This window comes from Schistocerca serialis, chromosome 3 (genome assembly GCF_023864345.2).
Source record: "Schistocerca serialis cubense isolate TAMUIC-IGC-003099 chromosome 3, iqSchSeri2.2, whole genome shotgun sequence".
Taxonomy (NCBI): Eukaryota; Metazoa; Arthropoda; class Insecta; order Orthoptera; family Acrididae; genus Schistocerca; species Schistocerca serialis.
The window spans coordinates 563582015-563605938 of record NC_064640.1 but is presented as its reverse complement, the minus strand read 5'-3'; the positions used below and the strand labels follow the sequence as shown (position 1 = coordinate 563605938).

The 23924-nt window shown below is 40.4% G+C and overlaps 1 protein-coding gene across 2 annotated transcripts in view; it reads right to left on the bottom strand.

Annotated features, from left to right (window-relative positions):
- Window positions 1-23924, bottom strand: part of LOC126470458 (dehydrogenase/reductase SDR family member 7) — a 201826-nt gene that overhangs the window by 132245 nt on the left and 45657 nt on the right. For both annotated transcript variants that reach the window (XM_050098311.1, XM_050098312.1), the window contains exon 3: window positions 659-808. In XM_050098311.1, coding sequence (XP_049954268.1) covers window positions 659-808 — 150 coding nt within the window. The remainder of the gene's footprint in view (window positions 1-658; window positions 809-23924) is intronic.

Here is a 23924-nt window from a genome sequence, read left to right as displayed (position 1 = left end):
CAGCTCGTTTCGTGTTATCGCACAATAGGGGTGAGAGTGTCACTGATATGATACATGAGTTGGGGTGGCAGTCACTGAAACAAAGGCGGTTTTCTTTGTGGTGAGATCTATTTACGGAATTTCAGTCACCAATTTTCTCTTCCGAATGAGAAAATATTTTATTGACACCCACCTACGTAGGGAGAAATGATCATCATAATATATTACAAGAAATCAGAGCTCAAACAGAAAGATTTAGGTGTTCCTTTTTCCCACGCGCCATTCGATAGTGGAATGATAGAGAAGCAGTATGAAAATGGTTCAATGAGCCCTCTGCCAGGCACTTAAGTGTGGATTGCAGAGTAACCATGCAGATGTAGATGACGAAATTAATGCGACAACTAGAAAATCCCATTTGCACCACCATTACTGAATTCATACACTTTCACAGCTAACAACATTAATCTTTTAACTGCAGATATCAAATATGCTTGTCACCTCCTGCACCTCAGTTGATTGTAAACTGAGAAAGAAGTCTGCATGATTGTCAGTAAGATACAAGGCTGATAAAAAAAAAGTTCAACTCTTGATTCACAAGTCCAACTGAATGAAGTAAATAAGAATACCAATTTCTACTGAGAGTTAATGTCACCTTTTTTTAATGGTCAATGTAACTTACCAAGGCACTTCTGTTTCACTCGTTCCAGTTCCTTCTCTCTTCGTGCTGACAGTATAAGTTTCACATTATGTTTTGCCAAGATGACAGCTAGGGATTCCCCAATGCCACTTGAAGCACCTGTTATCCAGATGACTTTCCCAACTAAAGATCCTGTAAATTAAAGAATTCAACAAAGGTTAGAATCTAGTCATAATATATGATATAAAATACTAGCTCAAGAAATGCAGAAGGCACAAAAGAGCCATGCTATTTCAAAGTAATCATCTTTACATTTGGATGAAGAAAGATCATGGTAACCTAAACTGGAATGAGTGGATGAGGCCTTCTGCTAAATGGCTCCTAAAAATAAGAGGCCAACAGTTTGACCATTGCAACACAAAGTGGAATGGTTCTATTCTGGTTTTTGTAATGATCATGGATCTTATTGGCTGCCTTGCAAAGCAAGTGTCAATTTACAGTAACATCACATACATCCCAATAACAGTGCTGAATTGGTTGTCTCATGCCATTAAAAGCCAAATGCAGTAAAAATAGCTTAGATTATGTGACTACACTCAGCTCAATTAATTCACTGTAGGTAATGGTTACCTTTGCTCATTATATTGTCCAAATTCAATCTCATTACACAAGATGTAAAATTACAAGTATGGTGATTATGTACATAGAAATATGTAATAGGTGGTCACCCAGATAAAATACTAAATCTATTAATTTTGAAACAAGATTAAATATTTCATAGTGACTCAACATTCATACCAAAGGTTCTGTTTTCACACTGATGGCTGAAGTGACACTGTCGCCATCTGAATTAAAAATAATATCAGCTGAAATGCAACATATCAATACCTGTACATCATAAGGATAGCATCTCAATGGATTGTCTCACTGGAAATCAATGAGCAGCAATTTTTACCCTAATGATATGATACAAGGTACTGAATGAACCAATGGCCCTAAGAGGCATTTAACCCACAGGGTGTGGATGATGTAGTCCAGGCTGGAACTGAGTCTGTAAAGTTGGTACGATCATGGGGTGTATTTCGTACCATGTCTTGAGCAAACTCATCCACGTTAAAGTAAACATGAACCAAGGCATTTAATTCAACATTGTCAGTGATCAAACATTGTCCTTTCTTCTGCATCTTCATGATTAGTACACTGTTGAAAATCCCTTCTTCCAATATGACAACAGACATGTTCACAGGACTGCCCTTATACATTCCTAGTTCGATGAATACTCAGGTATCCTACTGCACTGTGACTCGTCCGCTAAATTACCCAGTGTCAGTCCCATAGAAAAGGTCTACAGTGGTGAAATGTAGGAACTGCTTAGCAGGGTGTCTCAAAGATAGTTTTGTTAGTCACTTTGCAATGACGAGTGAGATTTATCTGTAAAAACAAAAGTAACACTGCATAATGAAAAGACAAGAAGACAAAGGTAGGTAGGTAGGTAGGTAGGTAGGTAGGTTGAATGATAAAAAGGGACAAAATGACAAAGACTGCCAGTACCTCCTGCCTGAACAGGCAATTCAGCAATACTACATGCCAAAGGAGGGCTTAATGTGTGAAATCCAAGGAAAGAAAACCTGAAGGTCTAGTCACCAGTCTTCCTACCTGGGACAGGCAAGTCAACAAAATTACATGCAAAAGAGGGGTCTAGTGCACAAAACCCAAGGAAAGAAAAGTCCATGGTCTACTAAAGGTCAACAAGGCTACAGATTGGAACAAGTAAGAAGAAAAGGGAGAAAGGCAGGTGAGGAATCCCATCATGGGAGCAGCCAGAGGCCCCCAAAAACAGAAAGTGCGAGGGAGGACATACCATGCCCCTCCCCCCGCCACCCTTTACCACTTAGCAGAGGCACCCCATCCAACAATATCCAGAAAAGGCTAACGACACAGACAGAGCGAGAGAAGCACAGAAAAACAGAGGAAGAACATCAAGTCAAACAGACCACATGAGAAGCGAGAAGAAGAGTAAAAGAGTGGGTAAGGTGACGGCTGGGGCAGGCCACCAAGCCCAGACAGCTGCTGCCCATTTGGGGCAGAGGGGGCAACAGGGCATCCTTTCAACCCTTCAATGGGCTGACAAGACTTAGGTGTCCTCCCTTAGAGAAAGTAGGAGAAACTCCTTTCACGAATAAACCATAAAACCGGGTCAGCCGCTAAGGCATCATCTGCTAACACCAGGCATAGTGAGTCAGGGAGTTTAAGAGTCCACCGTAAGGCAGCAAAATGTGGATCATTGTCAAATGGGCACCACAGCAACAATGCAAAAGAGAGATGACCCTGAGTCAGTCAAGTATGCAGATGCAGAGCCAGCAAAGGACGATGGAGTCCTTGCGAGAGGCCCACATGGATGACCTCTCTTTTATCACCCTTAGTTTGTTTGGCAAAGCCAGAGTATGCCTTTCCTTTTTCTGAATCCATACAACTTGACAGTGTAATACTGATTGACAGTTCAATTGTGGAATACTGATCTCAAGAGGTAACTTCCCAGTAGCCAATTTGACCAGCCTGTCAGTGAATTCATTCCGCATGATCCCAATGTGACCTGGAGTCCAGGCAAAGAACACCAAGCGTCCACATTGTTCGAGGACAAAAAGGGAATCCTGGATAGTCAGGACCAAGGGACGGTGAGGGTAACATTGGTCAAGAGCTTGTAAACTGCTCGAAGAGTCACTACAGATGAGAAAGGACTCACTGGTGCAGGAATTCACTACAGATGAGAAAGGACTCACTGGTGCAGGAATGGATATGCTCATGAGCACGAGAGACGGCTACCAACTCTGTGGTAAAAACACTATAGCAATCCAACAAGGAGCAGAGTTCATGACATCCCACATGAACATAAGCAAAGCCAATGTGACCAGCAACCATCGAGCCATCAGTATAGACTACTCCTGAACCCTGAAATGTGCCAAGAATGGAGAAGAATTGGCAGTAGAGGGCCTCAAGATGAGCCAAGTCTTTCAGATCTTATGACTGGTCAAGACAGAGCTGTAAGAAGGGGATGCACCATGGAGTTGTACATCAGTGGGCCCAGATATGAGGTGGTAGAGGGGAAAACTGGAGTTCAGAAAGAAAGGGGCCAGATGCAGATGATAATCATAGCCTCAGACCTGGGCCACCATTGCAGAAGGTGGATCTCTGTATCTGGAAAGAGGAGATGATAGTTTGGGTGTTCTGGGGCACAGCAGATGCATAATGCATAAGCGATCAACTGTTGTTGGCACAGAACCCACAACAGTGGAACCCATACCTCTGCTAGGAGGCTGATCAAAGGGCTAGTCTGAAAGGTACCAGCTGCCAGTTATAAGGCTAAGGAACCAAACTGGAACAAAGTGATTTATTGCAGATCAGACTGGGACTTCAACAACACACACAATGAAGAAAGATAAGCACGATGGGTGGAGGTAAAAGTACGCATGGGGCAAGAGTATGCATCAAGTTTTCCGGTTCCTAAAGCAGATGTTCACCAATCCCCCACCAGACGGTGGATACATGGTCATATACTCAGTTCTATTCTGGACCTTATGGTAGTAGCATGCTTACAGCCTAAGAACATGCAGTAAGTCACTGTTGAACATTTGTGATGTAAAATTTGTATAGTTTTCATTAAGTGTTAAGTCAACTTAAATCTATTCAAGAATAAAATAAACTTGTTACCACAACTGGCAGCTATAAGCTTCCAATATCCTCCGTGATCTGCTACCTGTAGATTGCCAGAAAACAAAATAGTGGAATGTGGAAAAAGTACGCTGATCTAATGGGGTAGAAGCTTGTGTGGCATATTTTTACCCCATTAAGAAACAGTTCGTGAACTTTTACCCCATAACCTGTACTTTGACTTGTGTAGTTCCTTCTAGGATATTCAAGCAAATTTCTTGTTAGTGTTTATTTACCTTAGATGCCTCATTAATCTTAGAGAACTTAAATTAATTTTTCTTTCCTGTGGTTTTTCTTTTACTGGGTAGTGGGTTTTTCAAACTCACTTCTAACATAATCATGTCTTCCATAGTGGCATTTCGGCTTCCCCCCCCCCCTCAGAAACTGACCAGAACATCAACTCCACAGCCATTAACAGAGCTGCCCTACCATCAAACTCTTAGCCTTACTGAAATTGGGAGCTCAAAGCAGCAACCACCCAAAGTTACTGGATTTCAGAGGCTGCCTCAAGAAACCTTGGCCACTTCACAAAAACTTTTTGATTGGTGGAAGAATAACCAATACTGCAGCACTGCATTTCCCTCGATAAATGACTTTTCGACCTTACCCTTAGGTAATTACGATATTTCATTTATGAATTTCTTGAAAAATAAAGAGTTCCTAATGTATTTTCCCATTCATTTGTTTGTAATCCTTTTCATTTCCTTCATTTGGGGGTAAGAGTATGCACTGTGTACTCTCCCTCAGGTGTGCATACTCTTACCCTGCAGCAGGGGGTAAAAGTACCCAAAAATATTTTTTAGGAGAACGTTCAGTACTCCTCTAAAAATAACTGGATAACAGTGAAAATATTACACAATGTTACCAAGATTGCAAACTAGATGTTGCGTGTATAATTGATATAACATTGCTAGAAAATTCTTTAAATATTTAGTAAAATTAAAAATGCACACTTTTACCCCCATCTACCCATTGTTTTTATTATTGCATAGTTGTTTTTGACTGTAGGACTTTCTGTGTGATTTTTTATTTTTTTTACTCTTAACTGGAAAAGTCTTACAAGTGTGAAAAGATGAACCAATTTAAGGGTATAGGATGAGGCAGGATTCACATTATGAACAATGCTTCAGTGGCTTGTCTGAAGAGGGAAATCTGATGCTTGAACAGATTATAAAAATGATAAATAAACTATACACTGAATTAGGCAGTCAAAGTGAACAATTAACTGAGTAAATTAGGCTATCAGGTAGTAGAAAATAACAAAACTGAAGACTTAAAAATGAACCACATAGTAAAATTGATGAAAACAATGTCAAAATTGACAAGAAGCTTTCACCACTTGCAAGTGAGTTAAATTCTGAACAGCTAAATAACAGTATTCAGGTTGCAAAACTAATAAAGTAAATAACAAAGTAAAATAAACTGTGGAATCTGGGCTGAAACAGCTTAATGCTCTGGTGGATGTAGTTGAATCTGTGACTGCAAATGTCGAATCAAATTTTGTAAACTAAATAAAAAAATGCACAGAATTTTGAAACAATTCATAAACTACCATGAAACAGTGCAGATAAAAAAAAAAAGAGTTTTCTAATCTCATTTTAAGCATAATCAGAACAGGATAGAATCAAAAGAAAATTTTTGAATAGACTAAACTCTAGAGAGGGAAAAGGGAGTAAACAGTACTCTAGAGAGGGAAAAGGGAGTAAAAAGTACTTTTCTGAGAAACAGCTTAATTCATTTCGACAGACACATTCACACAAACTGAGGCACTAAAAAGGAGATAAACAGAGACAATACAGCAGTGCTTAGTTTATGGATCTGATAACTCTGCTAAGAAACTGATAAAATATATAGGCAAGTTAGACAGAGTTGAATTTAATTATACATTTATTGCTTATTTAGCCTGCGCAGATTAGGGCTTTAAGGTCAGCTCTTACATCCGACCAGAAATGACAAATACCAAATATAGTACAAAACATTCCCAGTAGTAGTAGTAGTAGTAAAGAGCATTTAGAATGATGCCAATTAGTTTAGCACATTTGAGGTCATGTTTAGTATTATAACAAGGGGAAGGGATAAAGAAAGAGGAGAAGTTTGCAATGACAGTGACAGCGGGTGTTAGGAAAAAATAGAAAATAAACACAGAACTCTTCCAACAAGGGTGAAAGAAAAGCTGTGGGGATGGGGACTGATGAGAGTGAGTTGCACAAATATGAGAGAGATGGTTATTGTGATAGATGGTGGGCCATTAGCTGTCTTTTGAAGTTTGGAAGGAATTTAATTTCTCTGATACAAAAAATGATTTAGAGATGACAGCAGTGTTTTGTGATGGTACAGAGAGAATTTTACTTTGTTGAGAATGAATATTTCTTCTGTGCTGTTCAGATAGTAGTGTAAGAGTTGTAGATAGGTAAGAGGGAGGGCAGTGTTTGCCAAGACAATAGAGCAAACATAGAGTATGATAGCCTCTATATTTATCAGCACTTAACCATGATAATTGTTCACAGATTGGAATGATATAAAAGCATACATCACAATGTACCATTCACAAACATTCATCACCACTTTCACCTGGTGTGAGCTTTCATATGAATGCCTTGGAGAATAGTGTCATCATAGTCAAGTATGGAGAATTTTACCATCTTTATAAGATCCTTTTTAAGCTCAACAGGAATTACTTTTTTATATCTTTGTAATGAGTGAAGTAACACTGAAACTTCTACTACTACTTTTACAGACTGTAGTTGGGTGTTCAGTCCAATCTAAGAGATTGTCCAGAATTATTTTCAAATTCTTTGTAGAAGAAGAAAAAGCTATTTCTGTGCCATCTGGGATTAATGGTGAAGGAGATTTTCTGAACTGAGAGGTAAAAATTTTCTGTGAATGACTAAGATTGCTTGCATTTTAGCCAGGTTAAGTTTCAAACTTAGGTTCTGCACCCACTCTGATAGTGCATGTAAATCGGCATATACAGGGTGGTTCACGAAGGTATGCAAACACTTTAATATGTTATTTTACAAGTAAAACTAAATAAAAAAGTTCATATAAACATAGGCCCGAATATGTTTAGTTATGGAGTTATGGCTAATAAAAGATTTTGCCTGAAATTTAGCAACTTCGCTAATATGAAGCCATCGCAAAACTGTACGAGGTTAAAGTAAAGCACGATTTCCATTCATTTTGTTGTTATTGATCTGCTGAATCTAACAAAACATGTCCCAGACGTGTATCTGCAGTAGTTTTCCAGAACATTCAGAGAAGCAAAGAAGTAATTGCGTAAAAATTTTAATTTATTAACTACTTGGCCCAATTTCTTTATTAAATTCCAGACAAAGTTTTCAATAGAAGTTGTAGAGAATTTCATTTTGTAAAAGTGATGATAATACCATTGACTGAAACTGTATGAATGTGTCAGATAATCTGCTTTTATTAATACCATAGCACACAAGAATTCATGTTAAATCAGAAAAAAAGCTCAGTGTTAAGGTAGTTGTACAGTGTACATACAATTTCGCAATACATTCACAATAAATGTTCAAAACTGTCTCTACAGTTTTGCTATGGCTTCATATTAGCGAAGTTGCTAAATTGCAGGCAAAATCTTTTATTAGCCATAACTCTATGCCTAAACATTTGTGGTCCTATATTTATATGAACTTGTTTCTTTAGTTTTACTTGCAGTTAGTGAATCACACTGTATATGCTCGATGGCTGTGGTCAGGTTTGTTGGACTTGCACTTAGATATAACTGAAGGCCATCAGTGTATAGGTGATATCACAATGGGAGAGAATAGTTGACAAATCATCAACATGTAATGTGAAGAATAATGGGCCCAATACTGATCCTTGCAGGAACCCTGCTATTTCATCCTTCCAATGTGATATTTTTTTCCCAATCATTACACATTGTTGGCAAGATGTTAGGTATTAGTGTAACTACTGTATAGCACTTGAAAAAAGATTTTGACTTGTGAGTTTAGCAAATAGAATGTCAGAGTCAACAGACAGTCATTCATCCAAAAGTTTATCTGATGTGAAATAATTAATAAGCTGTTAGTGAACTATATATTCTAAAGCCTTGGATAAGGCTGGTAGAAAGCAAATGGGCCTGCTGTTGGAAGGCTATTTGACAGATTTCTTCTTTGGTAATGGTTTTATGAATCCCTGTTTGCAGGCTAGAGGGATGATGCCAGAGGACATAAAATGGTTAAAAATGTCCGATATTGTGGGCAGTGTGGTTTGACGAGAAAACTGATCATTTGCACTGTAATATTAGCATGTCCTGCAGCTACTGAATGAATTTGCACAATCGACTTCTTGACCGTCTTGTGGCTTACTGGCTGCAGAAAAAGTTTTCTCATTTGTACCAATTGGTGATACATAAGGGAATCAAGCAGCTAGTTCAGCAACCCACATGCAATGGAAATATCTTGGACCTTGTAACTACAAACAGGCTGGACCTTATCAAAACCATCAGTACTCATATAGGGATGGAGATTAGTGATCGTGATGCCATCATAGTGACTATGGTGACAAAAACTTATCAGCCAATCAAGAAGGAAGGAGGAATCACAGTCCGGAGAACTACGTGCTTAGTAAGTGGATTATGGGTAGGAAGGATCCTCCAGGCCCTTACACTCTCAGTTCAAAGAAGAATAAGCAAATTACAATAGGCAAATGTTAGTAGAGATTTTTGGTCTGTGAAAAGATCTATGCACAAAGCATAAAAATACAACTTTCATACCTTAGCAAAAGATCTGACTGATGATTCAAGAAAATTCTGGTCCCATGTAAAATAACTAAGAGGGTTTAAGGCTTCCATTCAGACACTTGTTGACCAGTCTGGAGTGCCAGTTAAACGAAATCTGAAGTTTTAAATTTCACGTTTAAGAAATTGTTCACGGAGGAGAATTGTACAAATATACCGTTGTTTGACCATCACACAGACTCCCATATGGAGGACATAGAACTGGTGCAGAGAAACAGCTGAAAAAATTGAAAGCAAATAAGCCACCAGGTCTTGATGGAATCCCTATTCAGTTTCATAAAGAGTGCTCAGTAGGATAGCAGTGTATGTCCAAGCACAGATAATGATTGTACTGCATCTGGTGTCATGTTACACATCTGGTGTCAGGTTACACACTTAGGCTCCTTGGTTCTTCCACTCACTGTGCCCCAGGGAACCACCAGGAATTGATCTAGGTCACCCAGGGTAATCACCCAGGCAACTGTGCTATTTATTTTCAAGGTCATGTTGCCATGTGACAAAATAATAGCTGCCACCCCTCTGGACCAATGAGGATTATGCACCCCCTCCCCAAATTCATCTTTTATAACTCGGACACTAGGGTGGGAGGGGTTACTCTGCAGCTAGACAGCATTGGGAGGGGATCAGGCTGTGTCAATTTGTTAATAAAATATTACACTAAGTCACATCACTGGAGTTCTATTTGTTAATCTCAATATTACATGATGTCAGCAGAGACCAAAACCAGACAGATAAGTAAGTACTCTCATTATTCTATATTTCTCACCCATTTTCTTATTTTATAACTAGAGACATTCAGGAGCATAGGGACAGGTTGTGTCTATTTCATCATAACAAATTATGTCAGTCTAGGTCTATTTGTTAATAACAATATTACACGGCAATAGCGAAGACCTTGCTTAGGCTGATATATGTGTACTCTCAACTTTACGAATTTTTACATATATTCCTCAAATTTACATATTTTGACCAAGTTTTCCAAAATTTTACATATTTTTACCAACAAACTAAGACTGATCCCAATACCACTTCAACGTCATGCTGCTCTCACGCAATCATGATGGAGAATTAGATATCAATGATATTAAGGCACAACTGCCTAACTCCACCTTTTACAACTAGTACACTCTGGAGCCAGGTGGCATGGTTATAGGCCTAGTTTGTTTGTCAGTAACAAATTATGTCATTTGAAGCCTATTTGTTTAATATTTCGAGGCACTAGCTGATGCCACATCCAAACAGCTACATAATTACTCTCAGTTTTATGTATTTTCCACAATCTTGTGCCCAAGTGTTGTCAGCTAATAGATAACTTGCAGAACAGCAACAGTTTGTCTACTGGAGATAGTAAGAATACTTGAAAATTGCCTTAAACTGCCCTGAGACTCAAGACTGAGAAAAGGTTATTAATTATGTTCTGTCTGCATACAATCTTAATTATCTACTACAAGGAGATTCTCCACACTGACAACAACAAAGACAACATAAGTATTATTCAAAGTGCTATCTATTAAAACATGAAAAACATATTTCTCTCAATCCAGGACACTGTTCTCCACAATACCGTCAGATAAGGATATCGCTGAATTAGGACTGGGGGTCCACATATATTTTTAGCTTGAAGTGCACATGGTGTGTAAAACTAGTTTCAATCAATCATTCGATAATGGTAGGCTGCAATACCTCAAGAGAGGAGAATAAGGAGAAGGAGAAGAAGAAGAAGTCAGGACCTATATTGGTTTATAAAGCAATGTGCTGTATGCTTATAGTTTCAATGTGGAAACAGATTACACAAACCAGCTACACCGGTAGCCAAAGTAATGGTTGAATTCAAATTTACTCTGTGTGATCTTAGGCTTTGCCGGTGAATTAACTGTTTGTACTGTTCTTGGGTCTCCAGCCAGGTGCAGTCGTTTTCAAACCACAATATTTCAACAGCATTCCTTGCAGTCATCTTCAGGTGATACCTGCAGAATCAGCGTCTCCACTGAATCTCCTCCCCTTTACACACTGATTGCTCCCCCCACCTTCCCCCGTGTCTTGCCGCACACAGCGCTGTGTCGAGGGGTAGTAGGGAGGTGCGGGCTGCTGGCTGCTGAATGCAAACTGGGGACCATCAGATGTCCTGTAGCCTTCGTTGGTCGCGGAAGTCGCTTTGGGTCGGCACTGTGCTTTTAGTTGGCTGAGTGCTGGGTCCCAGGCTTTGCTAAGTTGAACCTGGCATCTCTGTTGATCAGCCCATCAGCTACACGTATTTCAATCGCCTCCTTCAGAACACAGTCCCAAAAAGACAAGGCTTGCTGTAAAACTTCTGTTTTCGCGTACTCCATAGTATCCGCAGTATCCATGTAATGTTCTGCAACCGTAGATTTTGTAGGCTGCTTCAGTTCAGTGTGCCTTCTGTGTTCCTGGCATCTTTCTTCGATTGTCCATACAGTTTGCCTGATGTATGCCTTACAGCATTTATACGGAATACGGTAAAGTTCATGGTGTGGGTTCCTGTAGTCATGTCCTAATTCATGAACCACGGGCAACGTATGAGTGGCCAAGTAAGTGGTCCCGACAGTCGGGATACCAGTTAGTTTGGAATAAGGCTGGGCATCTCGGACATATTCTGAGTTGTGGTCACCTTTGTGCTCATACGGCAAAGACTACCAAATCCACCGGTTAGTCCCTCAACCATTAGGGGTAAAACTCAATGGGACTCGGGGCAAGTAAGGCTTGCAACCTGCTTCCCTGGTACTTTAAATATGACGCTGGCAACAATCAGAGCAAAATGCCTCGGACCTTTGGAGGTGACGGAGTCCCACCTCTAATTGAAAAACCAGGGACTCCTAAGATACGACTCGGCAAACAAATGGTAATGAGATGGGGAGCTATTAATATCAATGGGGGCTACTCTGGGAAGAAGGTAGAGCTGGCAGAGGCTGCAAGTAAGATGGGTTTGGACGTTTTAGCTGTTAGTGACATTCGGGTAAGGGGTGAGAAAGAAGAGGAAGTGGGAGAATATAAGGTCTACCGGTCAAGAGTCAAAGCACAAATAGCACAATGGGGTGTAGGGCTTTACATCAGGAAAGAAATGGAACCCAGTGTAGTTGCAATAAGGTATGTAAACGAATGACTGATGTGGTTGATTTTACAGTGTCTAGCAAGAAAATTAGGATTGTGTCAGTATATTCGCATTGTGAAGCGACAGATCAAGATAAGATGAATAGTTTTATGACGCACTCTTTGATATAGTTGTTAGAGTAAAGGACAAGGACAGTGTTCTGCTCACGGTTGATTTTAATGCCAAGATTGGAAATCGAACCGAAAGGTATGAAAAGGTTATGGGTAAATTTGGAAAGGATATGGAGGCCAACAGGAACAGGAAACAACTCTTGGATTTCTGTGCCAGTATGGGCTTAGTAATTACAAACTCCTTTTTTAAACATAAGAACATTCACCGGTATACTTGGGAAGGCAGGGGAACCAGATCTGTCATTGACTATATAATAACAGATCAGGAATTCAGGAAGGCTGTGAGGGACACACATGTATTCAGGGGATTCTTTGATGACACTGATCATTATTTAATCTGCAGTGAAATTGGGATTGTGAGGCTGAAAGTGCAGGAGTTCAGGTCCATATATAGGAGGATAAGAGTGGAGAAACTTCAGGATAAGGAAATCAGACACAAGTACATAAAAATGATCTCAGAAAGGTACCAGTTAGTCGAATGTAGTCAATTACAGTCATTCGAAAAGGAATGGACAAGGTACAGGGACACAGTACTAGAAGTAGCTAAAGAATGTCTTGGAACAGTAGTGTGTAAAGGTAGGATGAAGCAAACAGCTTGGTGGAATGACACAGTCAAGGCAGCCTGTAAAAGGAAAAAGAAGGCGTATCAAAAACGGCTACATACTAGAACTCAGGTAGACAGAGAAAGTTATGTTGAAGAAAGAAACAAAGCCAAACAGATAATTGCAGCATCCAAGAAGAAATCTTGGGAAGACTTTGGAAACAGGTTGGAGACTTTGGGTCAAGCTGCTGGAAAACCATTCTGGAGTGTAATTAGCAGTCTTTGAAAGGGAGGTAAGAAGGAAATGACAAGTATTTTGGGACAGGTCAGGAAAATTGCTTGTGAATGCTGTAGATTCCTTGGGCAGATGGAGGGAATATTTTGAAGAGTTGCTCAATGTAGGTGAAAATACGATCAGTAATGTTTCAGATTTCGATGTACAATGTGATAGGAATGAGGATGGGAATAGGATCACATTTGAGGAAGTGGTGAAAATGGTCAATAGATTGCAGTGCAATAAAGCAGCTGGGGTGGATGAAATTAAGTCGGAACTCATCAAATACAGTGGAATGTCGGGTCTTAAATGGCTACACAGGATAATTGAAATGGCCTGGGAGTCGGGACAGGTTCCATCAGACTGGACAAAAGCAGTAATCACACCAATCTTTAAACATGGAAACAGAAAAGATTGTAACAACTACAGAGGTATCTCTTTAATCAGCGTTGTGGATAAAATCTTCTCAGGTATTATTGAAAGGAAAGTGCGAGTATTAGTTGAGGACCAATTGGATGAAAATCAGTGTGGGTTTAGGCCTCTTAGAGGTTGTCAGGACCAGATCTTTAGCTTACGGCAAATAATGGAGAAGTGTTATGAATGGAACAGGGAATTGTATCTATGCTTTATAGATCTAGAAAAGACATATGACCGGGTTCCTAGGAGGAAGTTATTGTCTGTTCTACGTGATTATGGAATAGGAGGCAAACTTTTGCAAGCAATTAAAGGTCTTTACATGGATAGTCAGGCAGCAGTTAGAGTTGACGGTAAATTGAGTTCATGGTTCAGAGTAGATTCAGGGGTAAGACAAGGCTGCAACCTGTCTTCACTGTTGTTCATATTATATATGGATCATATGTTGAAAACAATAGACTGGCTGGGTGAGATTAAGATGTGTGAACACAAAATAAGCAGTCTTGCATATGAGGATGACTTAGTTGTGATGGCAATTCGATTGAAAGTTTGCAAAGTAACATTTCAGAGCTAGATCAGAAATGTAAGGACTATGGTATGAAGATTAGCATCTCCAAAACGAAAGGAATGTCAGTGGAAAAGAGATATAAACGGATTGAGTGCCAAATAGGAGGAACAAAGTTAGAACAGGTGGACAGTTTCAAGTACTTAGGATGCATATTCTCACAGGATGGCAACATAGTGAAAAAACTGGAAGCGAGGTGTAGCAAAGCTAATGCAGTGAGTGCTCAGCTACGATCTACTCTCTTCTGCAAGAAGGAAGTCAGTACCAAGGCTAAGTTATCTGTGCACCGTTCTATCTTTCGACCAACTTTGTTGTATGGGAGCGAAAGCTGGGTGGATTCAGGGTACCTGATCAATAAGGTTGAGGTAACGGATATGAAAGTAGCTAGGATGATTGCAGGTACTAGTAGATGGGAACAATGGCAGGAGGGTGTCCACAATGAGGAAATCAAAGAAAAACTGGGAGTGAACTCTATAGATGTAGCAGTCAGGGCGAACAGGCTTAGATGGTGGGGTCATGTTACACGCATGGGAGAAGCAAGGTTACCCAAGAGACTCATGGGTTCAGCAGTAGAGGGTAGGAGGAGTCGGGGCAGACCAAGGAGAAGGTACCTGGATTCGGTTAAGAATGATTTTAAAGTAATAGGCTTAATATCAGAAGAGGCACCAATGTTAGCACGGAATAGGGGATCATGGAGGAATTTTATAAAGGGGCTATGCTCCAGACTGAATGCTGAAAGGCATAATCAGTCTTAAATGATGATGATGATGATGGTAAACACCCCGTTTGCGGAGACCCAGGTCATCTTTTACTGTACCTAGCTGGGCATGCATTTTCGGAGGTGGGCGGAAGACAGATTTCATGTTACACCAAGCCAGAATTCTGCCAATTTTGTTGGATACTTTGCCAGCATAAGGCAAGTACACCATTGTCTTCTCATCCTCTTCGTTCTCTCTCTGCTGGGCTTGTGCATTCTGCCTGAAGGCTCATCGAATTTGACTCTCTTTATATCCGTTCTTCTTGAAAACATCATTAAGGTGGTTAAGTTCTCCTCGTGTAAATGCGGTAAGGCATACATCGGGCAAGCTGTATGGACAATCGAAGAAAGATGCCAGGAACACAGAAGGCACACTGAACTGAAGCAGCCTACAAAATGTGTGGTTGCGGAACATTACACGGATACTGGAGATACTATGAAGTACGTGAAAATGGAAATTTTATGGCAGGCCTCATCTTTTTGGGACTGTGTTCTGAAGGAGGCGATTGAAATACGTGTAGCTGATGGACTGATCAACAGAGATGCCGGGTTCAACCTCGGACCCAGCATTCAGCCAACTAAAAGCACAGTGCCTACCCAAAGTGACTTCCGTGCCCGACAAAGGCCACAGGACATCTGATGGTCCACAGTTCGCATCCAGCAGCCCGCCCCTCCCCACCACCCCTCCACACAGCGCTGCATGCGACAAGACGCGGGGGAAGGGGTGGGGAGCAAGACGCGGGGGAAGGGGTGAGGAGCGATCAGAGTATAAAGGGGAGGAGATTCAGCGGAGACGCTCAGTCTGCAGGTATCACCTGAAGATGACGGCAAGGAAAGCTGTCAAAATATTGTGGTTTGAAAATGAATGCACCCAGATGGAGACCCAAGAACAGTACAAACAAATTTACTCTGTCGGATTATTGAAAATCATTTCACCTATTCTGTTACTTCCTATAGATGCAAGACTGGGAAACATGCTTTTTATGTCCTTGCAGCTACGGATAGTAAAATCATGATCTCTCCAGCTGTGTTGTGGTTGTGTGTGTTTTTTAATGGGTGTCCAAACTCCATGTCACTTATAAAGAGGACCATTTGATAATGATGCTTCATCCTAATTTTTTTAGGACACACGCCAACACATATCTCTTATGGTACCATGTGCCACTCACAGAATCCAGAGCTGGAGAGAGGAATGTCTTATCTGTACAAAGTCCATTTTCCCTTATATTTTATTGGCTGCAAATGTTGGTTCTCAATAGTGTTTTTGAGAATGTTGATTGATCCTACCAGTCACAATTCAGCATTCTGCTATTGGCTTTTTGGAGAAGTCACCTGCTCAGTAAAGAGAGTGTTACCGTGACAAAAGAATCATTCCCACGAAGCTGGTCAACAACCTCATATAACACATTGGTTGATTGTAGCATTTTTTCTTCTTCACACAGAACAGTGTGTCTGTCTGTCTAGTGATACATTTATCATAATGTAACACTACATGTGTTGTTAGAATGCTTTTTTTTTTTAATGAATCCCACCACAATGGCAAACATGATGCAAGTTGCTCCATATTTGTCTCAATGTTTTTCTCCATGTACAACTGACTTAATGAAATCTCGCTGTGTATGTAGACAGCCGCCATTGCCCTCACAAGTATTCAGTGGGTATTACACGACGATCTGCCGCGAATGGTACTGGTCTAGCATGACAGCCATCTAGCAGTACAAGGGGTGAAACTATGAAAGTTAGCAGACAAATTATCTGTGCTCCAGAATAGAGAGCAGTTCTGCATTTCTGTCAATCTATGCATGTGCAGTAGGCAGCGATAACTCATGCGTGCACAAAAGGGGGTACCACAGTGCTTTCTACTTGTTATTTTCCTATTTTTAGGCAGCTAGTGGCTAATTTCAGATTTTCGTGTTGGTGATTTTCCACTCCCCCCCCCCCTGCAGTAAGAGGTTTCATAAATGCAGAAAAAAACTTTTTTTTGCAGTAGACTCTCTTTTACACTAGCTGTTTGTGAAAGCAATTTTTCTATTGATTGCTTCATATTCTAGAAATGAAATTGAGCAAAGAGGTGTTATGCATCTTAATTCAGGCACACAGTGAGGAAAGGTGTATGTATGACCCAATACATCATAATAAGGTATGTTGGTAATAGTTTCTTTCTGAGTAATATGCATATAACTTTATACAGTGATTTTCGATTTGTATCATAATACCTTAGTTTGCAAAAGTTCATGATTGGTTTGATTGCATATCTTGCTTTATTTCAACAAGCCAGAAAAGAGAAACTGGCAGTGATAGGGGAGAAAGTCCATGTAGCTAGGCTCTGTGCAACAGACAAGGACTGCACAACTCTGAGTAGCACATATAGCATTCCAAACTTGGAAAAAATGGAAATGAGTGTATGGCATTGTTGGCTGGGAGGCACCATCCAAGGAAGTTCAGCCGCCGAGTGCAAGTCTTATTTCAATCAACGCCACATTGGGTGACTTGCGTACCAGTGATGAGGATGAAATGATGATGATGGCAACACAACACCCAGACCACGAGGAGAGAATATCCCCAACCTGGCTGGGAATTGAACCCGGGCCCACTGCATGGGAGGCAAGCACATAACCACCCAGCTAAGCAGATGGACTCCAAACTTGGAAAAATAACACATGTTCACCTTTAAGTATTGGTCCTATAAAGTGTTGCAAATTGCAGTACATATATCCACAACAACTTTTGAAATGGTGGGCTGTGCTATTCTGTGGCTAAAAGCCAGACACTTAAAAGATTTCCCAGTAGCCAGGAAACATAATGTTACAACCAGCCTGTAATGTAACAGGCATTTATAAGTATTTTATTCGTGATCTAGGCTGGTATGATCACAAAATGTATAAACATATGATTTAATTCTTACTTTCGAGAATGTGAGACAGCCTCCCTCATGACTGTGTCACACTTGCTAATTCCATCTTCTGTCATAGACAGCAGCTGCTCGAAACAGGCCATGTCCACCCTCACGAAGCTCCAAAATTCACGCGGATCTTCGAGCCTCAGTTCTTTCATAAGCAGTGAATATAATCCCCTGGGTTTGTACCTTCTTTTCAGCCAGGGTCAAATTCAACATCATCTGGCTTTTTGTTTTTGTCATCGTTCTGCCCTAACCCAAAGATTTACTGTCACTGCCAGGGCAATAGCTCCAGAAACAAGTGGGTCCTCCATGTGCAAAATGCTGTATAAATACATATACCTGTCTAACCAAGTGTCATAATATAAAAATAACTGTTAAGTCTCTAATTCAGAACAGTAGTAACCTACATACGATAATAACACTTACTTAATAAATAATGATAAAAAAACAATTTCTTGTTAAATAGGAACCTTGAGTCACATAAATAATTTGAATGAATGATGTTCCAATATACCACACAGTCCCCCTTATGTTTCGCATGGTTGAATAAATGAATTTACAAGAGATCAGACAGTTCTGTTTGCGTTTTGCACGTTATCACTGTCTACTGTGCATGTGGGCCAGGTATACCCCACGTGGATAGTGTAATAGGTCTATGTGAACCAGTCTATAGTTATAGATATGCATGTTTGGGGCGCTGGTGCATAGGTGTCCAGTTTACTTGCATCATGTAATAGGGGCTTTAGGCTCCTGATTTCCATTTTGTCAATGACAGCATTGTCGTATACAGGGTAGGTTGGTGTTGGGGGTCTACCAATGTTTGAGAGATGGATTACTGATAGAATCATAATGTTCAACACCTGCTGATATTAATGTAACCAGTACAACTATGGATTGTTTTTAATGCTAAATCATTGTTGTGTACGTAGTTCTGCGTAGTCAGTGCGTACACAACTTTCCCACTAGAGCGCGCCCCGCTAAGCACAACAGCGCAGGTGCTGCGCTCGTCCGTATCCGCACTACGAGATGGCGCTGTCTTACAGATGCACCAAATTCCGCTTCCGCCGATCCGCGTATTAATATGTAACACAGCCAATGAGATTGTTGCTAACGTAGAACCTTTTCTCCTCGCGGATCACACTCGCGCAGTGATACTTGAACGCGCGAGGTATTATAACAAGTGTACAGACCTCCAATTAGGCAGTCTGCATTAGTCTGCATTAATCTATAGTCAAGTCTTAGTCTGCGCCTAATAAGATTATCATATTCCTGTACATAGCCATGAAGATAAATGAATAGACACTTTGTCAAGTATCAGAGATGTGTGAGGATAAGATTAACGTACCAAGACCAAAGGAACTTCAGATTGTCAATTGTAAATAGCATCCAGAATCAAGTTGAGTAAGAATTATGATTGTTATCATTTTAATAAATGTGTGTGACAATTAATCAAGTTCTGTTTAAAGTTGGTCGCTGTCCATCTGCTATTCTAAGTGTGCAATTGGCATTTCTATCGTCTGACCTAATGGCAGAAGATAAACACGCCACGATAAGACCACGAGACATATTGCTGACACTCGCCTACTTCGTTAAAGCGACAAGTCAAATAATCTGATGGTGTGTGTACCGAAGATCTTACAGTACGCACACCACAATCATGTTTTTTTTTTCATAAGACTGTATGCAGCAGATCACAGACGTGTAACATAATTAATTTTAGAACTTTTTATTCTGACAGTCTAACAGTCTATGCTGTCTGCTTCGTTTGACAGGAGATATGCTGGTAGCTTAATCAAGCAGGGCTCTGGAAATTACTGCCGGCGCATGCATGATCCTTGGCTACGGTTTCCACTACTGCATTGAGACTGAAGTGGTGCTAGTTATCAAACTAAAACTGTTGGAAAAGACCATTACTCATTGCCACACATGGCTTGGTGATTCCCCCCTTCTCTCAATTTGCCTACGATTCTTCCTGTGGTTACTTGGAGCCAAAGAGATGGTCTTTCCCTATGATTGGCAGGCATATATACAGGGATGTGTTGCACAGCTGTGGTTTGTTCAGTACTCCCAGCGCTGTTTGCAGGCTAACAATGGCAATGTTGGATCTCATGCTTTGTACATCTGTAGGGCTGGCAGATACGAGCAGCATCTCATCATAAATATTGTGCTGACTGCACAGTTATCAGGTATGTGCAACTCGCTTTTCCAGCAGTCATTGTGTGTGTGTTGTTCATATTTTTTAATCAAGTTGGTAATTTGTTTTTGGAGAATTGGTTTATTGGTATACAGCGCTCAGTCTCTTAAGTTGCATTTTATAGTATCATGACCTCTGCGAATCTATGACTTTGTATGTACGAAGAGTTTATTTATTTTTTCTAGACTGTGTGTATTTCCCAGTCTCATTTGCATGTGGCAATGTCGTATATGATTATTCCCACATCTATTTATAAGTCTTCTAGTGATGCCACACTGTAATATTGCAAGAGTTACATATCTGGCAGAGCTAGCCTACCATCAATGTGGACCTAGGATTGTATTTAGTCGCTAAATTTTTTCACTGATATAGGAGGCATGGTCACGTGTAGAGGGGGGGGGGGGGGGGGGGGGATGTCTGTTGCACTAATCCTGCTCACATTCGAGGGCTTCTCATTATTAATGCACAGACGAATTTTTGTGGCAAATCAGTCAGTGTGCTAGTAGCTGTCCAGCATGTGTCTTTGGAATTCGTGGATCAATCAAACTTATGTACTGTACTCCCCTGTGGTTAATGTACGAGGCTTATAGTAATGTCTCTTACACTTGTAGGATTTATTTTGTTATGAGTCTTCATTCCGTGTTTGAGGCCACCTAGCCGTAAATTGATTCACCCATACTAATTTTAAAAGCATAGTAGTTGGGTGGGAGGAGGAGCTGCGCACATTTCAGATTGCTCCAGGGAAAGGGTGATGGGCAGGGGTGTGTTTGGTGCTTAAACTGTTAGCAACATTTATCTACAACGGAGGCCACATGTTTCCTCTGGTGAGCGTGTAGGTGTCTGTGAGTTACGACTGCTTTGTCCAGCTGTTACATAGAGAAATTATGGAAAGGTGTTAGCAGTGTTTATCTGTAAAGGCGCTGACAATTTCCGACAGGTTTTGCTGTGGTAGAATGCCCTTTCTTGGGCAAGTGTCATTTGTGTCAGCTACTAGGTTGGAGGTGATTACACATTGTGCAAATATTTCTACCACACCTGTGGAGATGGTCTGGCATAGTGTTAGTCAGACAGATGGCTCTCTCTCATTTGTGACCTGGTGGCCACAATTATATGAGGAGTTCCATTAGGTATTGGCATTACCCAGAGAATATAGGGGGGGAGTGGTGCATATTTGCACTAGTCTTTGATATTTCCATCTATGACTTGGGATATTTTTGCTGTTATTACTGTGAGTACCAGATCTCTCAGCCAAAACTGATATAGCAGAAATGATAGGCACCTACTGCAACGTCCACAGCTCGTGGTCTAGTGGTCAGCATTGCCGCCTCTGGATCACGAGGTCCCGGGCTCAATTCACGGCCGTGTTGGAGATTTTCTCTGCCTGGGAACTGGGTGTCTGTGTCATCATCGTCGTCGTCGTCGTCATCATTGTCCTCGTCATCATCATCATCATCATCATCATCATCGTCATCATCATTCATGACAGTGGACCGTGTAAAAATTGGACTGTGTAAAAATTAGGACTTTGTAAAAATTAGGACATTGTAAAAATTAGGACTTTGTATGGGTGCTGATGACTGTGCAGTTGAGCGCCCCACAAACCAAACACCAACTGCAACTCTGAAACTTCCTGGCAGATTAAAACTGAGTGACGGACCGAGACTCAAAAGTCCTGAGTTCGAGTCTCGGTCCAGCAAACAGTTTTAATCTGCCATGAAGTTTCATATCAGCACACATTCTGTTGCAGAGTGAAAACCTCATTCTGAACTGCAACTTTGTCAGCAATTGCTGGGCACCGTGTTCATAATCATTGGCGTTTGGGACTACACACTAGGGATGGGAATGTCCGAGTACAAACAATTGATTCAGTCAGTTTTTGGAAAACAATTGATTCAGTCAGTTTTTGGAAAACAATTGATTCAGTCAGTTTTTGGAAAACAATCGACTCATTCGGTTGCAGCTTCACATGTTGGTTGAATTATTCATTCATTCTTTTGAGTGAAATCAATGTATAGGAGCAACCAAATGGAAACACTTGTATCATTCGGCTGTAGTTTTATGTATCAGTTGGATTATTATTCATTCATTTCTTTTGTGTGAAACCAGTCTCTGGGAGGAAACGAATGAAAACAGTTGACACAATCCAGTGGTTTTTTGCTTACTGACCGACTTATTCATTCTTTCTTCTTGAGTGAAACTAGTCTTTAGTTTTTTGTCAGCTGAAGGAAGTATTCATTTGTTCATTCAGCAGAAAGCACTGTTCAGTGTTTTAGTTCACTGAATTATCCAGTTACTCTTCTGAGTGAAATCAGTCTGCAGTACTTTCATTAGGTGAAGTAAAGCAGTCGTATACAATACAAACCAGAGTACACATACCCCCAGATGGTAACCCCCACCGCCACGTGTATGCAAAAACATCTCAGTGGGTACACCAAAGTTAAAATAAGCAATATACATATTCATTTAATTATGAACTGAAATACTAATTCTTCTTTCCACCATTTAAAACTGATAAATAGGTCTCTGTACATTTAAGTGTTCCAGGTGTAGTTAACATGTAATTAATAAAACTTCATGGTTTTGTTCATAGCAGCTGTTCAGCAGCTGCAGAATATTTCCACAAGGATAGAAGTTCAGTGATCAGCTGTACAAGAAAACCTTTATTTGATGAACTGAACCTTTTGGTGAACCAAATAAAGGTTGTCTTGTGCAGCTGATGACTGACGTTTTATCCTTGTGGTAATAAAACTTCATTGAGGAGTACAAAGTTGAGCAACCTTAAATGTTCTCTTAGGGGTATATAAAGAAGAAAGAAACATTGCCAAATTTTTACAACTGTTTGTATTCCATTTCATATAAATGATCTGGTGGGTAGAGTGGGCAGCAACCTGTGGTTGTTTGCTGATGATGTTGTGTGGTACGGGAATGTGTCAAAGTTTAATGACTGCAGGAGGATACAAGATGAACTGAACATAATTTCTAGTTGCTCTGATGAATGGTAGTTAGCTCTATATGTAAAAGAATGTAAGTTAATGCAAATGAGGAGGAGTGGCAACCCCACAGTTTTCAAATATGGTATTAGTAGTGTTCTTCTTGACAGGGTCACATTGTTTAAATATGTGAGCATAACATTACACAGTGATACGAAATGGAATGAGCATGTGAGGACTGTGATAGGAAGGTGAATAGTTGACTCCAGTTTATTGGGAGAAATTTGGGAAAGTGTGGTTCATCTGTAAACGAAACCACATATAGGATGTTAGTGTGACCTGTTCTTAAGTACTGCTCAAGTGCTAGGGATCTGCGCCCTGTCAGATTAAAGGAAGGCATCGAAGCAATTCAGAGGCAGGCTGCTAGATTTGTTACTGGTAGGTTCGAACAACATGCAAGTATTATGGAGATGTTTGGGAAATCAAATGGAAATCCCTCGAGGGAAGGTGTGTTCTTTTCGAGGAACACTACTGAGAAAATTCAGATATCCAGAATTTGAAACTGACTGCAGAACAATTCTACTGTTGCCAACATACATTTCACGTAAGAACCATGAAGATAAGATATGAGAAATCATGGCTCATATACAGGCATATCGACAGTCATTTTTCCCTTGCTCAATTTGTGAGTGGAACAGGAAAGGAGATGACTAGTAGTGGTACAGGGTACCCTCAGCCATGCACCATACAGTGGCTTGAGGATTATATACATAGATGTAGATCAATGGTCTGCATCCTAGTGCATTCATCACATAAAGATATCAGTGTGGATCCTCAATGAGAAGTAGAGGTTCGGTTGCAGATTTGGGTTCACTAATTTCCAGATATTGTAGATTTTTACACAGGACAGCAGGTCTGTGAAAGTCCTGTTAGTTAGTGGGCATGCCTGAGCTTTGCATTCCTCACAGATTGACTAATTTGGCAGTGCAGTTACTTCACAGTAAAATGAGAGAGAGAA